At 39.1% G+C, this 13,175-nt stretch overlaps 1 protein-coding gene across 6 annotated transcripts in view; it reads left to right on the top strand.

Annotated features, from left to right (window-relative positions):
• LOC128694145 (carboxypeptidase D) overlaps positions 1 to 13,175 on the top strand; it is a 346,813-nt gene that overhangs the window by 159,745 nt on the left and 173,893 nt on the right. For all 6 annotated transcript variants that reach the window (XM_070080625.1, XM_070080611.1, XM_070080597.1 and 3 more), the window contains one exon: positions 11,823 to 12,036. In XM_070080625.1, the coding sequence (XP_069936726.1) occupies positions 11,823 to 12,036 (214 nt within the window). The remainder of the gene's footprint in view (positions 1 to 11,822; positions 12,037 to 13,175) is intronic.

The raw sequence follows: 13,175 nt of genomic DNA, 5'->3' as shown, positions 1-13,175 counted from the left end.
GTATTTAAATCTCCTGCCTTGTTTTTTAGTGTGTTGATAGTAAGGGAGACTTCGTATGGGTTAGTCGGAGCTAGGAACAGTGTGTTCGGGTAGTTGCCAGTGAGGTAGTCATTTGGTGGGGTATCTGAGCTTGGGATTTTATTGGCAAGGTTTTGTCCTATAGTGGAGAAGAAATCATTGAGTCTGTTTGCTGTTTCTGTTGGTGGGAGTTGGGGTTCATCTGATTTTGCTAATTTTATTTCGCTATTTCGTGATATCTTTTTTGTTCCCAGAATTTCTGATAGGGTCTTCCAGGTCTTTTTTATATCACCTCGTAAGTTGGATAATCTGTTCTCATAATACAGTTTTTTTGCCCTTCTTATCAGGCTGGTTAGGATTGACGAGTAACGTTTTGTTTGGTCTCTGGTTATGTGACCCATTCTGTACTGTTTTTCATATCGGTGTTTTGTATTTATGGATTTGAGAATGCTGGGTGTTAGCCAGGGACTGTTCAGTCTCTTAGCTGTCATCTGTTTAGTTTTTTTAGGGCAGTGCTTGTTATAGAGGTATTGGGTCTTTTTTAGAAAATTATTAAAACATTCGTCAATATCTGTATAGATTTCTAGCTCAGTGTGCCAGTCAATGTTTGTTACTGCTGTTGTGAAGTTATTAATGGCTGCCTCATTGTGAAGTCTGAAGGTGACTTTAGTAGTGTCTTGGGGTATTTTACCAAGAGTTGTTATGAGGAAAGTAGGGTAGTGGTCTGTGGTATTATCTGTAATTATGCCTGATTTTAAAGGGGATATGGTGTTGGTCCAGATGTGGTCAAGTAGGGAAACACTAGTCTCCGTAACTCTTGTAGGTTTTGTTACTGTTGGTAGCAACATGCAGTTACTCATTGTGTTTGTGAATTCAGTAACGTGTGGGTCCTGGTCTTGCAGGAGATTTATATTGAAGTCACCTGAGAGTAGTAAGTGATCTTTGTTCATGCGTACATCAGTTATCATACTTCCTAGGTTTTGACTAAATTGGCTAATGTTTGATTGTGGAACTCTGTAGATGTTTATCACTGTGAGAGGTTTTTGTAGGTATTTGGATTTGAATTTAACTATTATATATTCCCCATGTTCATCCCTTGTGCAAGTATTAGTGATACATTCTAGTTGGTCTGAGTAGTATATAGCTGTGCCACCCCCTTGTTGGTCTGGCCTACAGTTGTGTATGGCTGTGTAACCAGGAATGGCATAGACATCTGTAGTATCAGGCTTTAGCCAGGTTTCAGTTAGTGTAATGATGGACATATTGGCATGCAAGGAATTTAGTAATGCTAGGAGGTCATCGTAATGCTTGCTTAAAGATCTGATATTGTAGTTAAAGATAGTTATGTTGTTGTTGGCTCTGAGAAGTGCGTTTGACATACAGCAGCTAGGTATCTTGATTTCTGAAGTGTTTCGCTCACACCATAGACTCTTAGTCAAATACAGAGGTGACGAAATATGGAGACAATAGAAGTAGTGGAGAGGTAAAGATTATACAATCTATTTAACAGAATTGAAGAAGTGTTTTGAGGTGGTCATTCCTTCAGCAGTGAGAAGTGTTCAGGTTCATAATCTTACACAGCGTTCAAGACTATGAAGCTGAATACAGGCAGCCCCCCTGTTTGCGGCACTTCTCAGTGATTTGTTAATACGGTAGTTTTAAGTTATACCCAGTTATTCGTTTGTACAGCACCTGATTCACTATTACTGCAGCTGGGCATCTGCATGCCATTTTCTCTGTTTAGGCTCTCTATGAGCTCCAGTGTCTCTCTGGATTCTGTATGGAAACTTGTCAAAGTTTCAAGCATTTTAAGGTTATTAAAGGACTTACTGTAGTATGGACCCATTATGTACCTCTGTAATCTTTTGATTACCGCCCACAGGATGGGTATGGGGTGCATAATAAAGATATTAAACTATTTTTTTATTATTAACACACTGGCCGATTCCCACCAAGGCAGGGTGGCCCAAAAAAGAAAAACTTTCACCATCATTCACTCCATCACTGTCTTGCCAGAAGGGTGCTTTACACTACAGTTTTTAAACTGCAACATTAACACCCCTCCTTCAGAGTGCAGGCACTGTACTTCCCATCTCCAGGACTCAAGTCCGACCTGCCGGTTTCCCTGAATCCCTTCATAAACGTTACTTTGCTCACACTCCAACAGCACATCAAGTATTAAAAACCATTTGTCTCCATTCACTCCTATCAAACACGCTCACGCATGCCCGCTGGAAGTCCAAGCCCCTCGCACACAAAACCTCCTTTACCCCCTCCCTCCAACCTTTCCTAGGCCGTCCCCAACTCCGCCTTCCTTCCACTACAGACTGATATACTCTTGAAGTCATTCCGTTTCGCTCCATTCTCTCTACATGTTCGAACCACCTCAACAACCCTTCCTCAGCCCTCTGGACAACAGTTTTGGTAATCCCGCACCTCCTCCTAACTTCCAAACTACGAATTCTCTGCATTATATTCACACCACACATTGCCCTCAGACATGACATCTCCACTGCCTCCAGCCTTCTTCTCGCTGCAACATTCATCACCCATGCTTCACACCCATATAAGAGCGTTGGTAAAACTATACTCTTATACATTTCCCTCTTTGCCTCCAAGGACAAAGTTCTTTGTCTCCACAGACTCCTAAGTGCACCATTCACCCTTTTTCCCTCATCAATTCTATGATTCACCTCATCTTTCATAGACCCATCCTCTGACACGTCCACTCCCAAATATATGAATACATTCACCTCCTCCATACACTCTCCCTCCAATCTGATATCCAATCTTTCATCACCTAATCTTTTTGTTATCCTCATAACCTTACTCTTTCCTGTATTCACTTTTAAATTTCTTCTTTTGCATACCCTACCAAATTCATCCACCAACCTCTGCAACTTCTCTTCAGAATCTCCCAAGAGCACAGCGTCATCAGAAAAGAGCAACTGTGACAACTCCCACTTTGTGTGATTCTTTATCTTTTAACTCCACGCCTCTTGCCAAGACCCTCGCATTTACTTCTCTTACAACCCCATCTATAAATATATTAAACAACCACGGTGACATCACACATCCTTGTCTAAGGCCTACTTTTACTGGGAAATAATCTCCTTCTTTCCTACATACTCTAACTTGAGCCTCACTATCCTCGTAAAAGCTCTTCACTGCTTTCAGTAACCTACCTCCTACACCATACACCTGCAACATCTGCCACATTGCTTCCCTATCCACCCTGTCATACGCTTTTTCCAAATCCATAAATGCCACAAAAACCTCTTTAGCCTTATCTAAATACTGTTCACTTATATGTTTCACTGTAAACACCTGGTTCACACACCCCCTACCTTTCCTAAAGCCTCCTTGTTCATCTGCTATCCTATTCTCCGTCTTACTCTTAATTCTTTCAATAATAACTCTACCATACACTTTACCAGGTATACTCAACAGACTTATCCCCCTATAATTTTTGCACTCTCTTTTGTCCCCTTTGCCTTTATACAAAGGAACTATGCATTAAACTAACTATATTATATATATGACAGTAAGTCCTTACTGTAGTATATACAGTAGTACATACCTTGGTTCTTGAATTTAATTCATTCCAGAAGGCTGTTCGAGTGCCGATCTGCTTGAGTACCAAACAAATTTTCTTTTTGGTTGGCTGTTATCACTAATCTTCTTAGGCCCCATGGTGACTTATTTATACAAATAATATAGAAAAAACACGAAAAAATACAGTGAAATGAGGAACAGTTTACAGCAAAGTTCTGGCAGGTCGTGTTTGTTTGGCTGAGTACTGAGCAAACGGTTCACTACCAAGCAACTTTTTTACCGAACAAAGCATTTGAATACCGAATTGTTTGAGTAGGGAGCTGTTCGAGTACCGAGGTACTACTATAATATACTACAGTAAGGACTTAGTGTAGTATATTATATATACTACAGTAAGTCCTTACTTAATGATGTTATGTTATAACATCAATGAGAAAAAATCAGCTCCCAGCAAAGGCCACTGTCTGTAAAGTTTGCATGTTTGTTTTTGAACTGTGTGGTGGTAGGAGGTGCTCCTTACTGTTTTTGCTTTGCAAACATTTATTCCTTGACTTAATCCTGTTGCAATGGGTGCCAAAGATGCACTGTGCATCCCTGATGTTTATATCATTTATAGTAATAATAATAATATCTTTATTTACTACAAGTACATGTATAAGGTATACAGGCCTAGCTGACAACAATGACATACTACTATAGAAAACCCCTTGTTATGCTCCGCATGTCGGGCAAATTAGGTCAGAGTCCCAGGATGCGACCCACACCAGTTGACTAACACCCAGGTACCCATTTTACTGATGGGGAACATAGACATTTAGCTTAAAGTCGCAGTTTCCAAGAACCTGTCAGCAACATCAAGTGAGGATTTACTGTATTTTTTGTTGTTGTGGTGGCATCTAAGGGTATTTGTAATTAAAAGAGGCATTGTAAGGCTCTTATTTTAAGTGCAAAGTTACAAAGTAGGGGCTATGCCAGGCGAGGGAGTAGGTAAGAGACTGCCTCGCTAGAGTTGAAGATGCAATAACGGTGGAAGAATATTGCTCTGAGGTGCTATATATGTAGTATATTTGTGATATTATAGACATTCTCATTAATCCATCTATAGCAAGTTTTGCAAAATTATATAAAAAACATGCTGTATATCATATAAACATAATACTGACAACCATACTAAAACAAATTGATATAATTGTGGTAGCTGGGTGGGTATAAAGAAATGCACGACAATTACAATAAGACATTCTCTCTGGTCCCCTAACACCAGAGAAACTGTGTATATTACAGGGGGTAACTATAGAAAACATTCCTATCATATGCCTTCACTCATAAAGAACATCACTTGCTCTCTAAAGGGTGTGTTTAAGTGAGCCTGGGTGTGTTGCAGTGTGCCTGGATGTGTTGCAGTGAGCCTGGATGTGTTGCAGTGAGTCTGGGTGTGTTGCAGTGAGCTTGGGTGTGTTGCTGTTATGCAGGTTACTGCACAAATGTTTAGATAATTTGTATATAATATAAGGTGTTTGTATTGTGGGGAAAAATGCTCCATAAATGTATATAGTGTCAGTGTTTTGGGTGGACACATTAAACAGTCAGTTGGACACAGATGATCAACTGGGAGTGACTTGTGACACTTTTCACTTCCCGTTGATCATCTAATACAGGGATCCCCAAACTTCAGCTTATTGACTCAGATTGTTCATCAACCCCTAAGCATTTATTATATGAAAAAATAATAAATAGTACTTTATCTAATAGTACTATGAATAATAATAGATAATAATAATAATAATAGATTTTTTTTTTCAACAAGTCGGGAGACTATTTCTCGGTAAAAGAAGGTCTTAGACAGGGATATGTAATGTCATCATGGTTGTTTAATATATTTTTAGATGGGTTTGTAAAAGAAGTAAATGCTAGGGCGTTAAGGACAGGGGTGGGATTAAATTATGGGGAAATAAATACAAAATGGGAAGTGACACAGTTACTTTTTGCTGATGATACTGTGCTTATGGGAGACTCTAAAGAAAAATTGCAAAGGTTAGTGGACGAATTTGGAAGTGTGTGTAAAGGTAGAAAGTTGAAGGTGAACATAGAAAAGAGTAAGGCGATGAGAGTATCAAATGATTTAGATAAAGAAAAATTGGATATCAAATTGGGGAGGAGTAGTATGGAAGAAGTGAATGTTTTCAGATATTTGGGAGTTGATGTGTCAGCGGATGGATTTATGAAAGATGAAGTTAATCATAGAACTGAAGAAGGAAAAAAGTGAGTGGTGCATTGAGGTATATGTGGAGGCAAAAAATGTTATCTATAGAGGCAAAGAAAGGATGTATGAAAGTATAGTAGTACCAATACTCTTATATGGGTGTGAAGCTTGGGTTGTAAATGCGGCAGCGAGGAGGCGGTTGGAGGCATTGGAGATGTCCTGTCTAAGGACAATGTGTGGTGTAAATATTATGCAGAAAATTCAGAGTGTGGAAATTAGGAGAAGGTGTGGAGTTAATAAAATATTAGTCAGAGGGCTGAAGAGGGTTTGTTGAGGTGGTTTGGTCATTTAGAGAGAATGGATCAAAGTAGAATGACATGGAGAGCGTATAAATCCGTAGGGGAAGGAAGGTGGGGTAGGGGATGTCCTCGAAAAAGTTGGAGGGAGGGGGTAAAGGAGGTGTTGTGGGCGAGGGGTTTGGACTTCCAGCAAGTGTGCGTGAGCGTGTTAGATAGGAGTAAATGGAGACAAATAGTATTTGGGACCTGACGAGCTGTTGGAGTGTGAGCAGGGTAATATTTGGTGAAGGGATTCAGGGAAGCCGGTTATTTTATATAACCGGACCTGAGTCCTGGAAATGGGAAGTACAATGCCTGCACTCTAAAGGAGGGGTTTGAGATATTGGCAGTTTGGAGGGATATATTTTGTATTTTTATATGTATATATGTACCTTTAAACTGTTGTATTCTGGGCACCTCTGCAAAAACATTGATTATGTGTGAGTGAGGTGAAAGTGTTGAATGATGATGAAAGTTTTTTCTTTTTGGGGATTTTCTTTCTTATTGGGTCACCCTGCCTCGGTGGAAGACGGCCGACTTGTTAAAAAAAAAACATAATAATAATAATTATCCATGGGGAAGTGGAACAGAATTCTTCCTTCGTAAGCCATGTGTGTCGTAAGAGGCGAGTAAAATGCCAGGAGGAAGGGGCTAGTAACCCCTTCTCCTGTATATATTACTAAATGTAAAAAGAGAAACTTTCGTTTTGCCTTTTGGGCCACCCTGCCTCGGTGGGATATGGTCAGTGCGTTAAAAGAAAGAAAGAATAATAATAATGACTTCATAAGAAATAGGTAATATTTAAGTTATGAAAAGTATAATATTTAACATACTCTTTTTACTGAAACTGTTGATATCATTAATGAGAAGGATGCATCTGATGACTGTCACAAGTGGCATTGATATTTGGTTGGAGGGATGAAAGAGACAAAGGGGGGTGGGAGTGGAAGGTCACAGATATGCAAAGCATGGCCCCAGATATTTATTGACCCCCCTTTTGACCCCCAGCCATTTATTGACCTCTTTGATAGCCCCATTGACCCTTAGGGGTCAATATTGACCACTTTGGGGAGCCCCAATAAGTGTCTACCCAAAAACACTGACAGTATATGTTTTTTTTTAACAAGTCGGCCATCTCCCACCGAGGCAGGGTGACCCAAAAAGAAAGAAAATCCCCAAAAAGAAAATACTTTCATCATCATTCAACACTTTCACCACACTCACACATAATCACTGTTTTTGCAGAGGTGCTCAGAACACAACAGTTTAGAAGCATATACATATAAAGATACACAACATATCCCTCCAAACTGATAATATCCCGAACTCCTCCTCTAGAGTGCAGGCATTGTACTTTCCATTTCCAGGACTCAAGTCCGGCTATATAAAAATAACCGGTTTCCTCGAATCCCTTCACTAAATATTACCCTGCTCACACTCCAACAGATCGTCAGGTCCCAAATACCATTCGTCTCCATTCACTCCTATCGAACATGCTCATGCACACCTGCTGGAAGTCCAAGCCTCTCACCCACAAAACCTCCCTTACCCCTTCCTTCTAACCTTCCTTCCTACCCCACCTTCCTTCCCCTACAGATTTATATGCTCTCCATGTCATTCTACTTTGATCCATTTTCTCTAAATGACCAAACCACTTCAACAACCCCTCTTCAGCCCTCTGACTAATACTTTTATTAACTCCACACCTTCTCCTAATTTCCACACCGAATTTTCTGCCTAATATTTACACCACACATTGCCCTTAGACAGGATATCTCCACTGCCTCCAACCGTCTCCTCGCTGCTGCATTCACAACCCAAGCTTCACACCCATATATGAGTGTTGGTACTACTATACTTGTATACATTCCCTTCTTTGCCTCCATAGATAATGTTTTTTGTCTCCACATATACCTCAATGCACCACTCACCTTTTTTCCCTCATCAATTCTATGATTAACCTCATGCATTTATGGAGCATTTTCCCCACAATACAAATGCCTTACATTATATACAAATTATCTTCACATTAATACAGTAGCCTGAATAACAGTTGCCATGAGCCAGGGTGTGTTATCGGTGATTCATTGTTTACAGATTTGTGTACTCTGCATCTCTCTGTATTCTGGCAATTTTCCATTTTCAAATTCACTACTCACAACTTATGTAATGAGTCTACTGTATATGCATTTTACTTTAATTTTTTTAAGGCCTAGCTCTATTGTTTACTTAATATATGATAGTGTAAACATGTTATCAGGCTTTTATATGTATTTTAAAATGAAAGAAAGGCTGACTCGTTTTACAGTGATTTTTGCTTTATGGTAGTAGCCTGGAACCTAACCTGTCGTATAATCAGGGCCCTACCCTACTTCTCATGGCTGAGAGATTGACTATCTCAAAGCTATTCTTCAAGGATAATTGATTAATCACATCTTCACTTCTTTAGCGCTGCTGCTGTCTTCATATTTTGTAACCTCTGTATTTGAAGAAACAGCAAGTCTTCATAAAGATATAATTAAAATCTTCCATTGGGCCTCAGACAATATATGATATGATATTCAGTGAGGACAAGTTTCAGTTGCTTCTCTATGAGAGAATGGAGAAAGTAAAGGCTGAAACAGAGTATGGGACAATATCTCAACATTCAGTAGAGTGAAGAGCTCACTTTCAAGGATGACATCAGTGCCTCTGTTGCTACCAAAAGGAAAACAACAGGTAACTAGAACTTTTAAGAGAAGGGATGTGGAGCCAGTGATGATACTCCTTAAGTCACTTTTTCTTCTCACCAGGCTAGAATTCTGCCGTATCCTTATGGCTTACTTCAAGGCAGGCAAGATTGCTGAGCTGGAAAATGTGCAGAGAATTTTCACTGCATACAGTCAATCAAACATTTAAACTACAGTGGACCCCCGCATAACGATTACCTCCGAATGCGAACAATTATGTAAGTGTATTTATGTAAGTGCGTTTGTACGTGTATGTTTGGGGGTCTGAAATGGACTAATCTACTTCACAATATTCCTTATGGGAACAAATTCGGTCAGTACTGGCACCGGAACATACTTCTGGAGTGAAAAAATATCGTTAACCGGGGGTCCACTGTATTGGAAATGTTTGAAGACTCTTCAGCTTTATTTCTTGAAACATAGGCAAAAAAGGTTCTGTACATCATTATCTTCACCTGAAAAATCCTGGAGGGACTGGTCCTAAGCCTGCAAACCAAAATCACCCCTATGAACACAAGAAACTTGGCAGACAGAGCAAAGTACCTCTAGTGAAAAACTGGGGTGTGACATGTACAATAAAAGAAAACTCAGTGGGTGTCAGAAGTCCTTGACTTTTCAATGCCCTCCCTTTGTGCAAAAAAGGATTTACCAACAAACCTCTGGTTGTCTTAAAGAGGGAACTGGATAAGTTTTTCAAGACAATTCCTGACCAGCTGGTCTTTGGCTTGTATATTAGATTGTGTGGGGCTAGCTGTAACAGCTAGGTTGATCAGGCCTTGATCCACCAGGAGATGTGGTCTGGAACTGTGCAGTGAGGGCACTGGCCTAAGCAACACAACAAACAACTTTAAAAAAAAATCCAGTTGGGACATATAGTATGTACTAAGTACTGATTGGAAATAAAATAAACAATCAAATAAGCCATGAAATAAATAACACATGAAATAAATAGTAGGTTGGTAGACAGCAACCTCCCAGGGAGGTACTACCGTCCTGCCAAGTGAGTGTAAAATGAAAGCCTGTAATTGTTTTACATGATGGTAGGATTGCTGGTGTCTTTTTTTCTGTCTCATGAACATGCAAGATTTCAGGTACGTCTTGTTACTTCTACTTACACTTAGGTCACACTACACATACATGTACAAGCGTATATATACATACCCCTCTGGATTTTCTTCTGTTTTCATTCTAGTTCTTGTTCTTGTTTATTTCCTCTTATCTCCATGGGGAAGTGGAACAGAATTCTTCCTCCTTACGCCATGCGTGTTGTAAGAGGCAACTAAAATGCCGGGAGCAAGGGGCTAGTAACCCCTTGTCCTGTATATATTACTAAATGTAAAAGGAGAAACTTTCATTTTTCCTTTTGGGTCACCCCGCCTCGGTGGGATACGGCCGATGTGTTGAAAGGAAGAATTAGAAAACAAAAATGTAGGTCAGTTCCTAGGCTTACACATAGATAAATTAAAATTTATAATTTTTACTATTAAAAGCTTATAATTTTTACGGGCCACCCTGCCTTGGTGGGAATCGGCCGGTGTGATAATAAAAAAAAAAAAAAAAAAAATAAAAAAATTTTTACTGATGAACAGTGGTGGTTTAAGAGTTAAGAAAGCCCAAGACAAGTAACCAGGGCCCCCTGACGTTGAAATTTTATTGTCTCATTACACACTGGTATTATTTTATAGTGTTAACTAGCTTTGTTTTTATCTTCAAATGATGTGAATTTGTTTGAAAAGCTTAAAAACCGTCTCTTTAAAATGTTTAATGTCATATAAGTTCTGTTTCAGAGTACAGTTGAACCTCAAAAATCGAACTTAATCCGTTCCAGGAGCTAGTTCTAAATTCGAAAAGTCTGAAATTCGAAGCAGTATTTCCCATAAGAAATAATGGAAATACAATTAATCCGTTCCAGAAACCCAAAAATATTCACACAAAAAATACATTTTATAGAGATTAATTACAGTTTTATATACAACAAATACTATAGTTTTTAATTATGTATAGTAATACATATAAAATAACATTTTTACTTACCTTTATTGAAGATTGGTGATGGCATCTGGAAGATAGGGAGGAGGAGAGAGGGAGTTGGGGTTAGTGTTTGGAAGGAGAATCCCCCTCCATGAGGACTTCAGGTAAAGCCATCTCAGGGGTTACTTCCCTTCTCTGTCTTTTAATGCCACTAGGACCAGCTTGAGAGTCACTGGATCCCTGTCTCACAAAATAACTGTCCACAGTCCTCTGTTTCTGGCACCTCTTTAACATTTCCCTAAAATGGGACATGGTTCTGTCACTGAACTTGTTGCAAAGATGGCTTGTTTCAGCTTGCTCAGGGTGGTACTTCTGCACAAACATTTGGACATCATTCCACTTGGCACAAATCTCCTTTATCTTTGAAGAAGGCACCTCATCCACTCCCTATATTAACACCTTTCGCAACATCAGCTTCCTTGATTTGTTCTTTCTTTGACAGGATAGAACTGATGGTCGACTTGTTTTTCCTGGCAAGCTCAACAAGTCTCACACCACTCTCATACTTCTGTATTATTTCCTTTTTGACATCTATGGTGTTTCTCACTTTCTTTACCACAGGGATACCACTAGCAAGTTTCTTTGGGCCCATGGCAGCTTATTTCACAGTCCCACAAGCACTAAACACAACGAAATAATCGTAAAATGCGTGAATGAGAGCGCAGGTTAGTGTTCACTCAAGCATAAACAAAGCTAGACTGCTCACGGCACCTTCGCAGGGACACGGACAGAGCAGGCGGCAGACAGGTCCTATTTTCGAAACGTTTGATATGTGATACGTTCGATTTTTGAGGTTCTACTGTATATTTTTGTGCCTAGGTTGCCCAGGACCCTACTTTGTGGGGACCCAGGACTAGCACCTCTGTTGCCCATCTATCCTTCCTTTATAACAACACTGTTAATCTTTGCAAATGGTGTGCTGCTGCATATTTTTTATTCCTTTAACAGATTGAGAGTGGCATTGATAACCGTGTACGTGTGTTAATTCTTGGCGGACTGTATGGAGCTCAGCCTGTAGGAAGGGAATTGGTCATCCGATTAGCAAGACATCTTGGCAGTGGCTGGGCCAAGAAAAATAGAGAAGTACAGAAACTGCTACAAGATACACAGATTTTCTTAGTACCAGCAGTGGATTCTAAAGGCTTTGATAAAGCTGAAGCAGGTAAATACGTAACTTGACATGGAGTGAGTGTAGATGCATGTGAAACTGTGATGTAGAATGATTGTTAGGTGCATGTTAATTTATGAATACTGTATTTTTTTTTTAACATGCCTGACAATTAACCATTTCAGGGTCCAGAGGCCAAATTTCAAAGTGTGCACCAGGGTCCAAGAAATTTCAAAAAATAATTTTGTTGTTTTTTCTTATGAAATGGTAGAGAATCTTTTTCTGAAGGTAATAAAACAAAAATTACGAAATTTGATGGAAAATTGACGAAATTATGCTCTCGAGAATTTTGTGTTGGCGACATTTACGCATCGGCAATTTTGCCAACTTTGACTCCCATTTTAGGACAATTACAATATTCCAGTCAACCAGCTTCTTAGCTATTTCACTAGTATTACTTCTATTCTATCGATTGAGCACAAGAAATTGCCAAGTCAACTATTTCAACAACAAAATAAAGTGACTGGAAATTGGTAATTTGGCCAATTTAATGCAAGGTTCAGAATATTCCAATTTCAAAATAGGGTCCAGAATAAACAATGCAGGCATTCCTGGCACTAAACTAACATTTCCTCTGTTCATTAGTTATGTTTTCAGGCTTTACAAATGAATTCCATTTTTATTTTTTATTCACATAATGAATTTTTATTCAAACCAAAAAATAGAAGATTTACTGTTATGCAATATTGTAATAATTGTATAAATAATATCACCACATTTGTGAATGTATATTAGACCCACCAGCTGGCGTGTATTAGACGTGTGAGGTCATTTGTTTACTCTTGAACATCGGCAAAAATTTAACATTTCTGCTACTTTGAGCTCAGTCTCAAGCCATTTCCAGTACTAAAACCAATCAAAATCATCTCTATTTCTCTAGTATATCTTCCATTATATCAAATGAGACCAAGAAATTGCAAATACAACTATAAAAAACATATGAAAAAACACTGCAAAGTCACTGTTTTAATCGAAAATCACGGTCTCAGTTTTTTTTCTTATTGTGTACTGTGTGCTGCAGGATTTGTTTTATGTGGTGCACACATACCACATAGATGTATTCTCTCATATCTAGGCCCAAATTTACTGCTCACAGCTTATCAGAGTGAGCTGAGCTCATGGCGTAGATCTAC

Source organism: Cherax quadricarinatus, chromosome 6, assembly GCF_038502225.1.
Source record: "Cherax quadricarinatus isolate ZL_2023a chromosome 6, ASM3850222v1, whole genome shotgun sequence".
Lineage (NCBI taxonomy): Eukaryota > Metazoa > Arthropoda > Malacostraca > Decapoda > Parastacidae > Cherax > Cherax quadricarinatus.
Note: the sequence above shows the minus strand (reverse complement) of the source record. Positions and strands in the feature narration are given on the sequence as shown.